We start from the raw sequence: 16314 nt of genomic DNA on the forward strand, positions 1-16314 counted from the left end.
ATGTATATGAAGATGCGCCAGATCAGCCATCTCAGGACGATAGGTCAGAAAATGAGAGGAATGTTTTTTTTATTGCATGCACTGGATGACTCAGAAGCTAACTTCCCATTGTTGACTGAAATGAGAGCGGCCTGTGCTTGCCGGGATAAAAAGTCCTGTCTCAATGGCTGGATGAGGGGAAGATGGGAACCTCGAATCAAGAGGTTTTCGTTTCCTAAAACCCAGATCTCTGGTAAACAAATGATGGGAAAGCCAGAAAGGGTTGGGAGGTCAGGATCTCGGTACTGGTTTCCACATCCTGCCACATTCCGGGAGAGTTTTGCCTGATAAAGTCATAGTATGTACAGGCCAGAAGGGACCTCAAGGATCAACTTGTTTTGTTCTCATTTTATGGGGTCAGAGTGCTGATGGGGAATGCACCATAATAGTGACACCACACCAGCTGCGCCGAGGGCTAATCGGAAACTGTAGCTGCTGAAAACTGCATCAGATATGGAGGTTTAGGGACCAAATTGTGTGTCCTGGTTTGGTGTCTTGAAGAACCTGTTACCTGTGGTTCAGCCATGAGGAGACACCCAGGTGTTCACAAGATCTTCCTCAACTGGATCCTGAGAGTCAAGGGCCTTCTCCAAAGGATGGCTAGAGCCCTGTGGGGACTGGGAGCCTGGGGGTGTTACTGCCACCCTGCTCCTGAGGGGCTTGGAATTCCTATCCAGGAAGGTCTTGTAATGTGGAAAAAATGTGAACTACCCTGGGACGATGATAGTGTTTTTAGTATACCTTGGTTTAGAAAATCTAACCAGACACCTTGGTTAGAAATAGTACTCTGAAGTGAGTACTATTTCAAAATGAGTTTGGATCTTGTTCGTCATAACAGCATCTGTATTCTCTTGAGAAATAGTTGTACATCAGTGATATGTATTGTGTCCTCATGTATTTCTCCGTAGGCAGATGAATTTAAGGACCTATGGCAGTAATTGATTGCCTTCCCCCAGGTATCACTGATCTATTAATTTGGAACCACTGGTTTTAGAAGCATCAGCTCCCAGCGCAGTGGCTCATGCCAGTAATCCCAGCACTCTGGGAGGCTAAGGTGGGCGGATCATGAGGTCAAGAGATCGAGACCATCCTGGCCAACATGGTGAAACCCCATCTCTACTAAAAATACAAAAATTGGCTGGATGTGGTGGTGAGCACATGTAGTCCCAGCTACTCAGGAGGCTGAGGCAGAAGAATTGCTTGAACCTGGGAGGCAGAAGTTGCAGTGAGCTGAGATCGCGCCGCTGCACTCCAGCCTGAGTGACAGAGAGAGACTCTGTCTCAAAAAAAAAAAAAAAGAAAAAAAAAAACAGAAGCATAGCCTGCAGAAAACCAGCCACCTATAGGGGATGACCCTAGTCATTCTGGGAGAGTAAACCAGCATAAACTTATACCACCATACTTTGGCATATCCTTGATTGCTTTTAACAAGTTTTTTAAATGTTATTATTATTATTTTTAAAGACAGAATCTTGCTCTGTTGGCTGCTGTGGTACAGTGCCGAGATCTTGGCTCACGGCAACCTCCACCTCCTGGGTTCAAGCGATCCTCCTGCTTCAGCCTCCCGAATAGCTGAGATCACACCCGAATGATTTTTTTATATTTTTAGTAGAGACGAGATTTCACCATGTTGGCCAGGTTGGTCTCAAATTCCTGACCTTAGGTGATCCACCCACCTCGGCCTCCCAAAGTGCTGGGATTACAGGCATGAGCTACCATGCCTGGCTAACAATTTTTAAATTAAATAGTAATTCAGTATTATTGTAAGAAACATTGCAAAACTGTATAACTGTGAACAGTTTAGTGTGCAGTGTTTCTACTTTCTTTTGCATATATAACATTATTAAGATTTTTAAAGAAATAGGATGTTATCATAATGTTCTCTAAATGTGTGTATGTTTTTTAAAATTGTAATTGTTAAGTAATTTTAAGGAAGCAAACATGGTTCAGTGGGAAGGACATCAGATCTGTTCAGGGTTTGTGTTCTGGCTCAGTAATACACTAGTTGGAGGATTAGTAATATAATAATATACTAGTTGGGTGATCCTGGGTAAGTCACAGGTCTTTCTAAGCCTCAGTTCCTGGTCTCTGAAGTGGGGACTGCTATTTGTCCTCCTTTCTCACAAGGTCGCTATAAGGATACAATAAGACCATATTAGAAAAGCACTCTTGGTAGATGATAACACAAATGATTGTTATTATTTAAGCTTATGATTTCAGCCCTCTTTTCTTTTTCAGGGCTTTGCTCCATATCAGTGAATACTTAACCTGGTGGTAACTTAGTGGTTTGGAGACAAATAATAACTAGCCTGTTCTCCTATTTTTTTCTAGGTCACTCCTGGAAGCAAGGCAGCTCTAGCTGATTTATGTATTGGAGATGTAATCACAGCCATTGATGGGGAGAATACTAGCAATATGACGCACTTGGAAGCTCAGAACAGAATCAAAGGCTGTGTAGACAACATGACCCTCACTGTAGCCAGGTGAAGCCTATGGAAACGTTTTGTTCATTTCTGATTCACTAGAAGCTGTTTGTGGGGAGGAACTGCCTTCCCTATCTCAGAATCCCCCAGGCCTCCTAGCCCAGTGCCATGTATAGGTTTGTGGCATTTGAACTTCAGATTGCTTATTTCCCCTCTGTTATTATTATTATTATTATTTTTGAGAGAGAGTCTCACTCTGTTGCCAAGGCTGGAGTGCAGTGGTGCAATCTCAGCTCACTGCAACCTTGGCCTCCCGGGTTCAAGTGTTTCTCTTGCCTCAACCTCCTGAGTAGCTGGTTTTACAGATGTGCGCCACCACACCTGGCTAATTTTTGTATTCTTAGTAGAGATGGGATTTCATCATGTTGGTCAGGCTGGCCTCGAACTCCTGACCTCAGGTGATCCACCTACCTTGGCCTCTCAAAGTGCTGGGATTACAGGAGTGAGCCACCATACCTGGACCCCCCTCTAATTTTCACAGTGCTTCTTATGATGTGGGCTTCTTTCAATAAGATATCTGCATTTTCCCTTGATCCAACTCAACTAACTAAAATTTTGAGAAGGTAAATGTCCTGGCCAGGTGTGATGGCTCTGCCTGTAATCCCAGCACTTTGGGAGGCTGAGGAGGGCGAATCACTTGAGGTCTGGAGTTTGAGACCAGCCTGGCCAACATTGTGAAACCTTGTCTCTACTAAAACTTCAAAAATTAGCTGGGTGTGGTGGCATGCACCTGTGGTTCCAGCTACTTGTGAGGCTGAGGCAGGAGAATCACTTAAACTCAGGAGGCTGAGGTTACAGTGAGCCAAGATAGTGCCACTGCACTGCAGCCTGGGTGACAGAGTGAAACTCCATCTCAAAAAAAAAAAAAAAAAAATGTCCTTAGGATGCTGCTCTTACTGCTCTATGCTGAGCAGTGGGTACCATGCCAGGAAATTGCAGTAACAGAGAAAAACTTCAACACATTAGCAGCAGAGTGCTGAGTATAACTTTAAGTTGATAAGCAGGGAGAGCTGGGGATAAAAGAATGAGTGAGGACAGCACCTCCAGAGTTGTAATTAGGGTTGAATTTCCATTCTTCTTTTGTTTAGCCTTGGAAGGGCAGGATTTCAGAAGTGATTTGGCTCAACCCTTAGTGGCTCCCTGTTTCCTACTGCATCAAGTTTAGATGTTTCATTCTAATCATCTGTTATTTCACTAACCTTAGCTGCCACAGCTCTTTGTCATGAACGCTTTGCTTAGATTCTCATCTGTGAAGTATGTAGATAAGTATGGTTGGGCACAGTGGCTCACACCTGTAATCCCAGCACTTTGGGAGGCGGAGGCAGGTGGGTCACCTGAGGTTAGGAGTTCAAGACCAGCCTGGCTCACATGGTGAAACCCTGTCTCTACAAAAATACAAAAAAATTAGTCAGGCACGGGGTGGCAGGTGCCTGTAATCCCAGCTGCTCGGGAGGCTGAGGCAGGAGAATCGCTTGAGCCTGGGAGGTGGAGGTTGCAGTGAGCTGAGATCGCACCATTCATTGCACTCCAGCCTGCTGACAGAGTGAGACTGTCTTTAAAAAAAAAAAAAAAAAAGAATAAATATGTTCTACCTGCAAGAGAGGAAACAACTATACTAGTGAAAACCGAGACTCAAGTAAAATCATTGCTCTGTGATTGGTACAAAGAAAATAGTTTATAAGTGCAAAAAAGGCATTCTTTTCTTTTTTTTTCAAATAAAGTCTCCCTCTGCCACTCAGGCTGAAGTGCAGTGGTGTGATCTCAGCTCACTGCAACCTTCGCCTCTTGGGTTTAAGCGATTCTCCTGCCTCAGCTTCCCAAGTAGCTGGGATTACAGGCGTGTGCCACCACACCTGGCCAATTTTTGTATTTTTAGTAAAGATGGGGTTTCACCATGTTAGCCAGGCTGATGTTGAACTCCAGACCTTAAGTGATTCACCCTCTTCGGCCTCCCAAAATGTTGGGATTACAGGCGTCAGCTGCCGTGCCCAGCCAAGAGGCATTATTTTCATGTGGGTCAAATAAGCTTCACAAATATGTTGGTTATTTGGTCTGGAGCAAACACACTGGGTTGAGACAGAGGAGAAGTCCATTCTACTCTGAGCAGAGATAGGGCCGTGTGAGTCATGCTCAGGAACACGGAGGAGGGCCATCTGCTGGTGTCAGCTATTCAGAGTGTGGTGAGGGGGGATGAAGTGCTTGGGAAGCCCCTTGGGGGTGTGCTGGGGAGCCATCAGCCATGGATGTTATCAGATTGGGGTATTTATTTATTTATTTATTAATAATAGAGACAGGATTTCACCATGTTGGTCAGGCTGGTCTTGAACTCCAGACCTCAGGTGATCCACCCACCTCGGCCTCCCAAAGTGCTGGGATTACAGGTGGGAGCCACCACACCTGGCCCCACATTGGGGTGTTTAAAAAATTAACCTGGTGGCAAGTGGAAGATAGGGCTGATGGGAGGGTGCTAGTTCAGAGGCTAGTCCAGGAAAGAGGGGGCATTTTTCCAGTTTCTCTTTAGTATTTATTTAGCATGAATGAAACAGCAGCTTTGTTAATCTGTTGCAGATCTGAACATAAAGTCTGGTCTCCTCTGGTGACGGAGGAAGGGAAGCGTCATCCATACAAGATGAATTTAGCCTCTGAACCCCAGGTAAGTCCTTGCTGATGTTGGCTGCTGCTCTTACCACCCAGCACTTTGCCATTCATGGCACTGCTCAGCACATTCCTGTTTTTCCTGCCCTGGTGGCCTGGGGATAAGACTGCAGGGACAGCCCTCCACTGTCACTGCTGCTTATCTGGCTCTTGTTCAGTTCTTCCCGTAAGGGAACTGCAGGAGGAAAGGGCTGGAAAACCCCAGGGCAGTGACGCTGTGTCTTGGGCTGGAAGCAGGGGGTCGGAAGGCGATAAGGAAAGTCAGTGGAAGCCTTCCTGCGTGGGAAGGGTTGGCTGGATCACAGTGAAGTCAGGGAGCTATTCAGCTCATTATGGATTTCAGCAACAAATGAATCATGACAGGGATGAAAATAAGTTTAGGTCTAGAGGCCTAGAGTCTAGAAGAAATAGCGGGATATGTAATAGGAAGCCCTGCTTCTCCCCATTGTATGCCCCTGTCTGGTTTCCATGAACCCTGGAGTGGAAATCTCTATTTTTGTTATAGTGAAACTTCTAGTGAGACTTTAAAATTACTAAAGTAGCAATTAATATAAAAAAAAGCAGTACAATTTATCAGCCAGATAGAATTTCTCAGGACAGTAGACTGCTCTAAGATCCCATATTTGTAAATAAATCTCTCAGTAGTTAAATTATAGGTGATTGTATTTGTTTCTGCCTTATATACATCTAAATTACCTACAATGCATGGGTATTGTTTTTGAAATAAGAGACAAAGAAAGATGTTTAGAATATCTTTTGTAAAATTCCTCACACCCAACATGCTACTTGTCACAAAGTATGTGTCTGTTGGATACATTAATAATTAAATGACAAATTAATAAATAAATTGATAATGCCTTTTGAAAATTTTAGACTGGTTTGTGATGGTTATGCATTTAACTCAAATTGAAGATTTGGAATTTAACTTATTTTTTTAAAATCTGGGATACTATTTAGTTGTTATGGTGAGTTAAGATATAATTAAAATACAATACATAGCTAGCTATCTTTTTTTTTTTTTTGAGACAGAGTTTTGCTCTTATTGCCCAGGCTGGAGTGCAATGGTGCAATCTCGGCTCACTGCAACCTCCACCTCCCAGGTTTAAGTGATTCTCCTGCCTCAGTCTCCCGAGTAGCTGGGATTACAGGCATACACCACCATGCCTGACTAATTTTGTATTTTTAGTAGAGCTGGTGTTTCTCCATGTTGGTCAGGCTGGTCTCGAACTCCCGACCTCAGGTGATCCACCCACTTCAGCCTCCCAAAGTGCTGGGATTATAGGTGTGAGCCACCAAGCCCAGCTAGCTAGCTATCTTTTATACATAAAACAGAAACTTGTATGAAGTTGAACTCACTTGGTATATTAGTGTGTGTTAGTTGGGTGGTTGGATATAAATCATATTTTCTCAAATAGAATCCATTAAAATTTCAAAAATGCAGTCATACAAAATTTTTTCCATTAAGATAGTAAAAATAATTATTAAAAATCTAAAGAGTCACATTAAGGATCATTTTGCATCATTTCAAAACTGATGTGAACATATTATTCTAAACAACTCCTCTCAGGAAAGTTTGTAAAATGGTACTGGTCTATACCCTGGAAGTTGTGCAAACTAATTTAAAACATGCCACAATTAATTTCAGTTTCCTTGGGAGTTCTCAGTTACTTCATTAAATTTATTATAAATGTTAAATTTTAATTGCTAAATTTTTATTTTGGCATATTTTATAACATACAAGGAATGATTTCGTTTTAACATGGTCTATCTGAAATCCTTATTTTCATGTAAATAAGGTAATTATGTAAATTTCAGTTATAGTTTTCATTTGTAGTATATTTGAATTTTTATTTTAAATCTATAAACCAGTTACCTGTATTAAGCTTTTGGATAGTTCTCTTCAGATGACAGAAATTCTCGAATACTTTAAAACCTAATATTTTTCTTGTGATTCCAGTAATGCTTTATTACTATAAGAAAAACTTCTCACCGTCATTTTTCCAGAGTGTTTTACTTCCAGCCATTCTAAAGTAGAGAACAAATGAGTAAGAGCAGAGTTCATCTATAATAAAAAGATCTGTTGGTTCATGTAATGCCAACCAACACCCTGGCTTATCTGAGGTCAGCATAGTTACACACCTAGTTTGTATTTCCTCATTATTGAGTTTCCTTGGAGACTGATAAATACAAAGCCCAAACAATTACATCATCCCTTCCAAAAGCAAGCCCTGAATCTGCCTGCTTTCTGGAAAGACCAGCCAGTATTCAGATGAGGCTAGAGATATTCCTTTTATGTACAAACCAGATACATTCTTGAAAGATTCTTTATAAAGTGAAATCAGAATTTTCAACCTGAATTTTCCATTGACTTCCATTCTAATTGGAAATGTGTTTCTGTGGAGGGAGAAGGGAACAGATCCTGGTTGTATATGTCTCATAGGCCAGGCACTGTACTTGACATGCTAGTAACTCACACAAAGTCCTTGTGAAGGTTTTGTCTTCTTCATTTTAAAGATGAAAAATGGGCTCAGAGGGGTATCCCTTGCTCATGGCCAAACAGGAAATTGCAGGGAAAAATTGAGCCAAGACAGAAAAATGAAGACTCTTCCCTGGGGCTCTGCGTCCTCTGCTGCTCCTAGGAATTGTCGTGGAGGTGGAGAGAAGAAAGAATGACCACCCTGACTGCGGTATGCAGGCAAGGGTCCCAGGCCACCTATCTGTAAATCTGCTCTGTCTTCATGACCGTGGCCTTCAGTTAGTATGTATGATTTCTTTGAGTAGCTGTGCCATAAAATTTACTTAACTACTCATTGATAATGGCTGAAGTTTTGTGTTGTTGTTTTATTTTTTATTTTTTTGAGACAGAGTCTCGCTCTGTTGCCCAGGCTGGAGTGCAGTGGTGAGATCTTGGCTCACTGCAACTTCCGCCTTCTGGGTTCAAGTGATTTTCTTGCCTTAGCCTCTGAGTAGCTGGGATTACAGGCATGTGCCACCATGCCTAGCTAATTTTTGTATTTTAGTAGAAAAGGGGTTTCACCATGTTGGCCAGGCTGGTCTTGAACTCCTGTCCTCAGGTGATCCTCCTGCCTTGGTCTCCCAAAGTGCTGTGATTACAGGCATGAGCCACCACGCCTGGCCTGTTTTGTTTTTTTAGAGATGAGAGTCTTGCTTTGTCACCCAGGATAACATGCAGTGGTGTGATATGGCTCACTGCAGCCTTATCTCTTGGGCTTACACAATCCTCCTGCCTCAGCCTCTCAAGTAGCTGGGACTACAGGCATGCACCATCATGTCTGTCTAACTTTTTTTTAGGGATGGGGTCTTACTATGTTGCCCAGGCTGTTCTCGAACTCCTGGGCTCAAGCAATCCTCCTGCTTTAGACTCCCAAAGTGTTGGGATTACAAATGTGAGCCACTGAACCCAGCCAAAAGAAAAATATTAAACATAAAAATATTTCAGGTTGTTGTCTTTTAAGTTAGTTATGCAATAAAGCTGTTAGTTTTCATGAATGTTTTTAAAGAAAGCATAAAAGACTTGAAAATTTAACAAAAAAGGAGAGAAAAAAAGGAAGCGCAATAGATGACAGGAACTTTTTGAGTGGCAGCTGTTCTGGGCCTGAGTGTTTAAGAAAGAGACCAGAGTTCAGGAAGATTTTTCTGGAAAACCCAGACACTAAGACACATTTTGAGTTCAGCAGTCTGCACAGAGCATGCATCGTCTAGAAGCCATGGGTTGATCCAGATACCCATATAGAAAGGACCTTGGTAATTGGGCCATCAGAAAAGCTGTGATTCTGGCAGTGGGTAAGAAAAAGTAGAAAAGCTGTAGTTTTAGAAAACAAGAATGTTAATTTCAAAAGTGGTTTTGGGGGTTTGTAAAGGAGCTCTGAGATGTGGTAGCTGTAGTAATTATTCACCTGACTCCTAGCAGGTCTAGGGTGGGGGTGGAGGGTACTTTCTCAAATTACAGAAAGAGGGGAATGAGAATACAAGAAATTCAAAGTCCTTTTCTGCAGCTCTGCTGGGTACCGCCCCTGTAACAGGTATTCCCTGACCTTCTATCTGATTAGCCTTGTCTTTTTCCCGTAAGAAACAATAGATCCTTAATTCCCTTTACCCTTGTTCTGCAGGAGACTGAGACCATCTCTGCCTAGTCAGCAGCTGCTTCCCCTGTGACACCATACCCTCTTATCTTGCTGGTCTAACTTGCTCACTTCTGGAGAATGTATCTCCACCTTTTATCATCCCCTGCATTGCATTGACCAAAGTGACTGCATGTTCCTCTCCGCCTAGTGCTTTAATCCCTTTGGTATGTGCCCTGAAAGCCTGTTTCAGCTCTGACTTGAATCTTACAGCCCAAAGCATCAAGGGCTGTCCTGCCTAAGGGTGCCCAGAGGGTAGGCTTTGCTGGGCCTCAAGAATCAGAAGGCAGAGATGATTCAGGGGGTGTGAACTTGCACAGGTGCCCATTGTGAGGAACTGCCCCAGTCATTGCCCATGTGTCTCAGTGGGTGTGCCAGAGCCCCACAGCTAAAGTTTGTGTTGAACTAGGGCCATTTAGCAGCAGAAACACACTCTCCCTGGTGCTCAGCCTGCACTGCCCATCAAGGGGTATGCATTGGATGCCCCCGTTGATTTCTCCTCTGATCCCTGCCTGCAGGAGGTCCTGCACATAGGAAGCGCCCACAACCGAAGTGCCATGCCCTTTACCGCCTCACCCGCCTCCAGCACTACCGCCAGGGTCATCACAAACCAGTACAACAACCCAGCTGGCCTCTACTCTTCTGAAAATATCTCCAACTTCAACAACGCCCTGGAGTCAAAGACTGCTGCCAGCGGGGTGGAGGCGAACAGCAGACCGTAAGTAGCCCAGGAGTCCTCTGAGCCAGTCCTGGGAGGGGCTTTTCACATCAGGACCAGGGTTGCCCAGGCAGGTGAAAGAGGGTTCAGCCACTACTACGGGGAGAAAAATGACTACATTAGCAGAACACTTCCGTGTTCATTTTCTTCATCTATACAAAGGGGACAATATCTCCTGCTTTGTAGGGTGGCTGTAAAGGTAAGAATTCACATGTAAAATGCCCAGCATTGTGTCAGGCACAAACAAATCAGTTAATCCTCCAGAACTGTTTTTATTTATGTCCTGATTTCTGTGGTCATCATCTTCTAATTGACCACAGTCCTTCCTTGACAGGGCTGCTGCTTCCCAAGAAATGCTTCAGTACTATTAGTCAGGGAGTGTTTGCGAGAATCTAGAGTAGTCCGTGCTTGTGTTCACGGTCTGAACTAAGCAAGGGAGAACTACTTCATGCCGCACAGTTTTGGTGAAGCAGTGTTTGCTTTTACCTCAGAGTGGACCAGAAGTCATGAAAAAAGAGAGGTCTTCGAAAATGTAAATGGTTGTCCTTAGGAATAGGCTCTGATCTGGGGACAGAAGCAGGCTTAATAGAGGTAGGGCTGCAGGTGGAAAGGGGAGATGCGTCTAAGGAAGTACCTTGCTGGGGACTGAGGAGGCATGTCCTCTTCTGTCACGGATAATTTGGCTGCAGCTGCCTTTGAGTCTTTATTTATTTATTTATTTTGAGACAAAGTTTTGCTCTGTCACCCAGGCTAGAGTGCAGTGGCTCTCGATCATGGCTCCCTGCAGCCTTGACTTCCTGAGTTCAAGTGATCCTCCCACTCCAGCCTCCTAAGTAGCTGGTACTACAGGTGTGCACCACCACACTTGGCTAGGTTTTAATTTTTTTTATAGAGATTGGGGTCTCATTATGTTGCCCAGGCTGGTCTTGAACTCCTGGGCTGAAGTGATCCTCCCACCTCAGACTCCGAAAGTTCTGGGATTACAGGCGTGAGCCACCAAGCCTTTTGAGTCTTTGTTGGAGTCTCCTGATTGCCCAGAAGAGGGGCCCAGTGTCTGCTCCATCTCAGACTCTATGAGGATGAATCTAGAAACACTGGGAATACCAGCAAAGAAACTGGGTTTAAGGATGGGTTAGAGATGGGGCCACTTCTCTGTGGGTGTAAAGGGGATGGACTAGGATAGGAATTGCCCGCTCAAATACCCAAAAGTGTCAGGCAGGATGAGGAACTGAGGCAGAGCTCTGAGTGTAAACAAGGGTGCCAGGTGGGGGTGGGGGTGGGGGTGGCAGCTGGAGCGTGCAGAGGGGACGCCGCTCCTCAGCTCCAGCCACATGCTACATGCAGGTCCTATTTTTGCTGATTATTCCATTAAAACAGAAGTTGGAAAGCCTCTTTTTATCTGAAATCTCCTGAATTTTGAGTATTGGTGACATTTAAATTTTGTTGGAAAGCACCGTGTGCTCCAGACTTGCCTGAGTTCTGAGAATCTTTCCCACTTGGAATCCTCAATTTTTGTATCGACTCTGAAGCCCACTTTGCCATTCAATTTCTCCCTAATTCACCTTTAACAAGAACCTGCTTAACTCTCATGGTAATTAAATTGCAAACCAATGGCTTCAAATGCAGGTTAGGAGAGGTTAAGATACCAGAGGTTCCAAACTACTTAAATGTTTGGAAAGGGCTGTTGTAGCAACTCCTCTCAAGGGCTCCTTGGCTATTCATGCATATAGTCTCCCCTCCCCTCCCCAAAGAGACACAGACGTTATTGGACACCCATGGCATGTGGGTCCCTGTGCCTGACACTGAGAGGACACTAAGATTTCTTTTAGCATTTCTTCGAGTCTAGTAGGGCAGACTTTTTTCCATGTGACTTCGGCTTTAGAATATGTTAAAGGTTACTGGTCATTTATCATAGTAACCAAAGCAAAGTGGCCACCAATACTTCTTCTTCCCCCAATTCTGTTTCTTGCAAAGGCTTACTGGCTTGAGATGATGCCCTTCCAGGTGACCGTGGGGACATCTGAGATACCTGAGAAACAATGTCATACTGGGCCCCGTAGGCTTTCCACAGACACACCCTGAAGGGAAGCTTCCAAGCAGCTCAGGAGTGGTGGAAACACTGGGGCTGTGATCCTTGTTTTTAGCTGCTTTGGTGCTGGGGAGGCTGAGAACGTGACCCTCTTTTACTGTCCCAGAGTGGAATGTTCCATGATCTAGACTTAATAACCCAGGAAATGACACATCCTTAATTGAAAGAGCTGCTATGCATTGGGAGAACTATGTGCCTGAGAAGTATTTTTAGTATGACCTTGGCTATTTTTCCTTCATTAATGTCTTTCTTCTTCTCTCATGTTCCCTGCCTGCTCCCTCCCCGAGTCTGAAGCTGCCAGGCAGCTGTGCAAGCCTTTCCTCCAGCCCCTGGACCAGATTGTTCGGCTGTAGTAGTTTTCGAATATCAAAATTTGTCTCTTTGCAGATTTTCTCAGCAGAGAGCAGCCCATTTCTGTTCCATCCCACACTCTTTGAGGGTGAATCCAGAAACAGTGGGAATACCAACAGCCTAAGGCAGAGGAGCTGCCTAACTGGCCATGCTGCCTGTATGGGGAGGGGCGTCTCGGCTTGCTGGTATATTTCTAGTGCATTCCCACAAAGAACGATTCTCCTGTGAGCCCAGCAGTCACCGGGTAACTTTGCTTGCTCAGTCAACACAAGTCCCAAGTGCTCACTCCCTCCCACTGTTTTGTCTGTGAAATTCGCTGAGGTTCCAGAATTGGCTCACTACATACTTTGCATCTGAGGTCATCACCCATTCTCTGGGGCTTTTCCTGGGTTTCTTTGTCCTGTGCTCTTCAAAGCATTGTGGTGTGTCTGTGGCTATCTGTCTTGTAGGTCTTTACAGAGCTGTGTCCCCATCAGCTAAGAACAGAGATAGCATTGCCAATTGGCACGGCAGGTGAGGGGGTTTCTCTACTGTTCTTCCTCTCAGTGCATGCAGTGGAAGGGGAGGTCCTCAGCGGCCTTTTTCCTCTAGGTCAGTTCAGCATAATAATCATTTATTGAGTACCTACTATGTACCAGGTAGATGAAGAAAATGTTGTCAGTTCAGCAGAAAGCTAGCAGCTTTCCTCTGATCTCTTTTAATTGAGTTGAGAGGACCTGGTCAAAATCAGAAAATTCAGAACCCAGATTTCATTATTTATATGATATTGCCTGATACTTCCTAAAGGCTTTGTAGATAGAGGGTCCTGAGCCTTGAATTCCAGCTCTGCCTCTTACTAGCTGTGTGACCTTGGGAAAACCATGTAACATCTCTGAAACTCAGTCTCCTGAGCTCTAAGGTGGAAATAATGCTAACTCCTTTAACACCAGGTTGTTGAGACAATGCAATGGGATGTGCACAGAGCACTCAACACAGTGCCTGGCCCCTGGAAGGTGCTCAGTAAATGCTAATTATTGCTGACTTTACTGTCCATGAGGAACTCCATCCTCATCACTTCTGAGAACTGGAGACTACAGAATTGTGGAGGCTCATAGACAAATGTAATAGAGAAGACTTTGCTATGGCTGACTGGTATACTTCTTTCTTTGCCAGTATCGTAGCTTAAATTCAGCCAGCCCACATAGCTAATCCACTTACTGATGGGGTGGTGTTCTCCTTTGTGGAATGATTGGAGAGCTCCTGTAACCAACACACTAGGCCCTAGGTAATAATAGCTCTCCCACACACTCATGAGGGAGATTTCTAAGCAGCTGTCCTGGAAATAAAGGGATGCATCATTTTCTATTCAAATGTTGATATCAACCCTGGCTTCTTCAGAGCTGAATCAGAAGTACACCTCTATGATGAAGGCTGCTTGCCCCTCTAGCTCAACTTGCTGCCACCCACAGAAAACTGGCTTTGGTGTATGGGTGTTCCTCTTTCTTCTCCTGGTGCCCATAATTACTCCCCTGGTTTCCTATTGCAGGACTAATATGTATGCCTTTGAAGACCAAAACTTAGGAAGCATACAGGTCAGGCTTCCCTTCTGAAAATGATTACGTAGGTTTCCCAAAATGGGAACATTGGGGTAATCAGGCTGGGACATCTCATTTCTTGGGATATGAGACAGAAAAGATTTTTCTGAGTCTGACTACCTCCTTTACCCCTACCGACACAAAAAACAAGTATTCCTCTACGTTGTTTCCAGTTAGCACTTAACTTCCACCGTTTGGGGAAAAGATTTCTTAAAATTAATTAAAATTTTTATTTTGAGATAATTATAGATTCACTTGCAGTTGTAGGAAATAACACAGAGAGATCCCCTATATCCTATACCAATTTCCCTCAATGGTAACATCTTGAAAACACAATAGTAACAAAACCAGGATATTGACATCAATACACTCCAGATACTGAACGTTTCCATCTCTGCAAAGATTTCTCATGTTGTTTTTTTATAGCCACACTCACTTCCCCCATTCCCTCACCCTCCTTAACCCATGGCAGCCCACTCATCTGCTCTTTATTTCTATATTTTTATTATTTCAAGAATGATATATTAATGGAATCATACAGTATGTAACCTGGGATTAGCTTTTTTACTCAGTATAATTGTTTGGAGATTTATTTAGGTTTTTGTATCAGTAAGTTTATGTATCAATAGTTTGTCCCTTTTTTTTTCTGTTCTATGGGTTTGTCTTCTTTTGTTATGTTAAAAACCATAAAATTTATGATCTTAATCATTGTGTACTGTAATGTTTACTATATGTACATTGCTGTGCAACACATCTCTAGAACTTTTTTATCCTGCAAAACTGAAACTCTATACCCATTGAATAGAGGAGAAGAAAGAGGAACACCCATACACCAAAGCCAGTTTTCTGTGGGTGGCAGCAAGTTGAGCTAGAGGGGCAAGCAGCCTTCATCATAGAGGTGTACTTCTGATTCAGCTCTGAAGAAGCCAGGGTTGATATCAACATTTGAATAGAAAATGATGCATCCCTTTATTTAGTGGTTGTCAGGGGCTTGAGAGATGGGGAAAGGCACCTTTCCCCATCTCTCAAGCCCCTGACAACCACTATTATACTTTCTAAGAGTTTACTTTAGATATCTCATATAATTGGAGTCATGCATTTGTCTTTTTGTGACTGGCTTATTTCAATTAGCATAATGTCATCAAGGTTTTCCCACCTTGTAGTATATGACAGGATTTCCTTCTTTTTTAAGGCTGAATAATATTCCATTCTTTTTCACATTTTCTTTATTCATGTTGATATGGTTTGGCTGTGTCCCCACTCAAATCCCATCTTGAATTTCCACATGTTGTGGGTGGGACTCAGTGGGAGGTAATTGAATCATGGGGCAAATCTTTCCTGTGTTCTTGTGATAGTGAATAAGTCTCATGAGATCTGATGGTTTTAAAAAGAGGAGCTTCACTGCACAAGCTCTCTCTCTTTGCTGCCATCCATGTAAGACATGATTTGCTCCTCCTTCCACCATGATTGTGAGGCCTCCCCAGCCATGTGGAACTGTAAGTCCAATTAAACTTCTTTTTTTGTAAATTGCCTAGTCTTGGGTATGTCTTTATCTGCAGCATGAAAACCCACTAATACACATGGTTTTTTCTTTCTTTTTTTAATCACTGTTTTTATTCTGGTAAGCATTAAATAATTTCAATTTCTAATGAGGCAGTCTAATATCACATAGGAAAATTTCAAGTGACAAGAAGGATATATGTCAGGAGCTAATTTTATTCCAAGAGGTAAAGATTCTTTTGAAAATTTAGTATATGTAAGATAATAATTATTAAAAAAATTTTTTTTATTATACTTTAAGTTCTGGGGTACATGTGCAGATTGTGCAGGATTGTTACATAGGTATACATATGCCATGGTGGTTTGCTGCATCCATTCCCCCGTCACCTACATTAGGTATTTCTCCTAATGTTATCCCTCCCCAATCCCCCTACCCCCTGCTATCCCTCACCTAACCCCCTTATCCCCCAATAGGTCCCAGTGTGTGATGTTCACCTTCCTATGTCAATGTGTTCTCATTGTTCAACACCCACCTATGAGTGAGAACATGTGGTGTTGTGTTTGATTTTTTGTTCTTGTGTCAGTTTGCTGAGAATGATGGTTTATGGACGTTTAGGTTGCTTGCATCTCCTGGCTCTTGTGAGTAATGCTGTAATGAACATGAGTGTGCAGATATCTCTTTGAGATCCTTCTTCATTTCTTTTATATATAATCAAAAGTGGGATAGCTGAATCATATGGTACATCTTTAATTCTTTGAGGAA

General features: G+C 43.2%; 1 protein-coding gene across 1 annotated transcript in view; it reads left to right on the forward strand.

Moving 5' to 3' along the window:
* PDLIM1 (PDZ and LIM domain 1) overlaps window positions 1–16314 on the forward strand; it is a 57320-nt gene that overhangs the window by 20114 nt on the left and 20892 nt on the right. Inside the window, exons 2-4 of the mRNA XM_064374090.1 lie at window positions 2371–2522; window positions 5091–5175; window positions 9838–10037. Coding sequence (XP_064230160.1) covers window positions 2371–2522; window positions 5091–5175; window positions 9838–10037 — 437 coding nt within the window. The remainder of the gene's footprint in view (window positions 1–2370; window positions 2523–5090; window positions 5176–9837; window positions 10038–16314) is intronic.

Source organism: Aotus nancymaae, unplaced genomic scaffold, assembly GCF_030222135.1.
Source record: "Aotus nancymaae isolate 86718 unplaced genomic scaffold, 86718_ANA_hifiasm-v0.15.2.pri h1tg000010l, whole genome shotgun sequence".
NCBI classification, from domain to species: Eukaryota; Metazoa; Chordata; class Mammalia; order Primates; family Aotidae; genus Aotus; species Aotus nancymaae.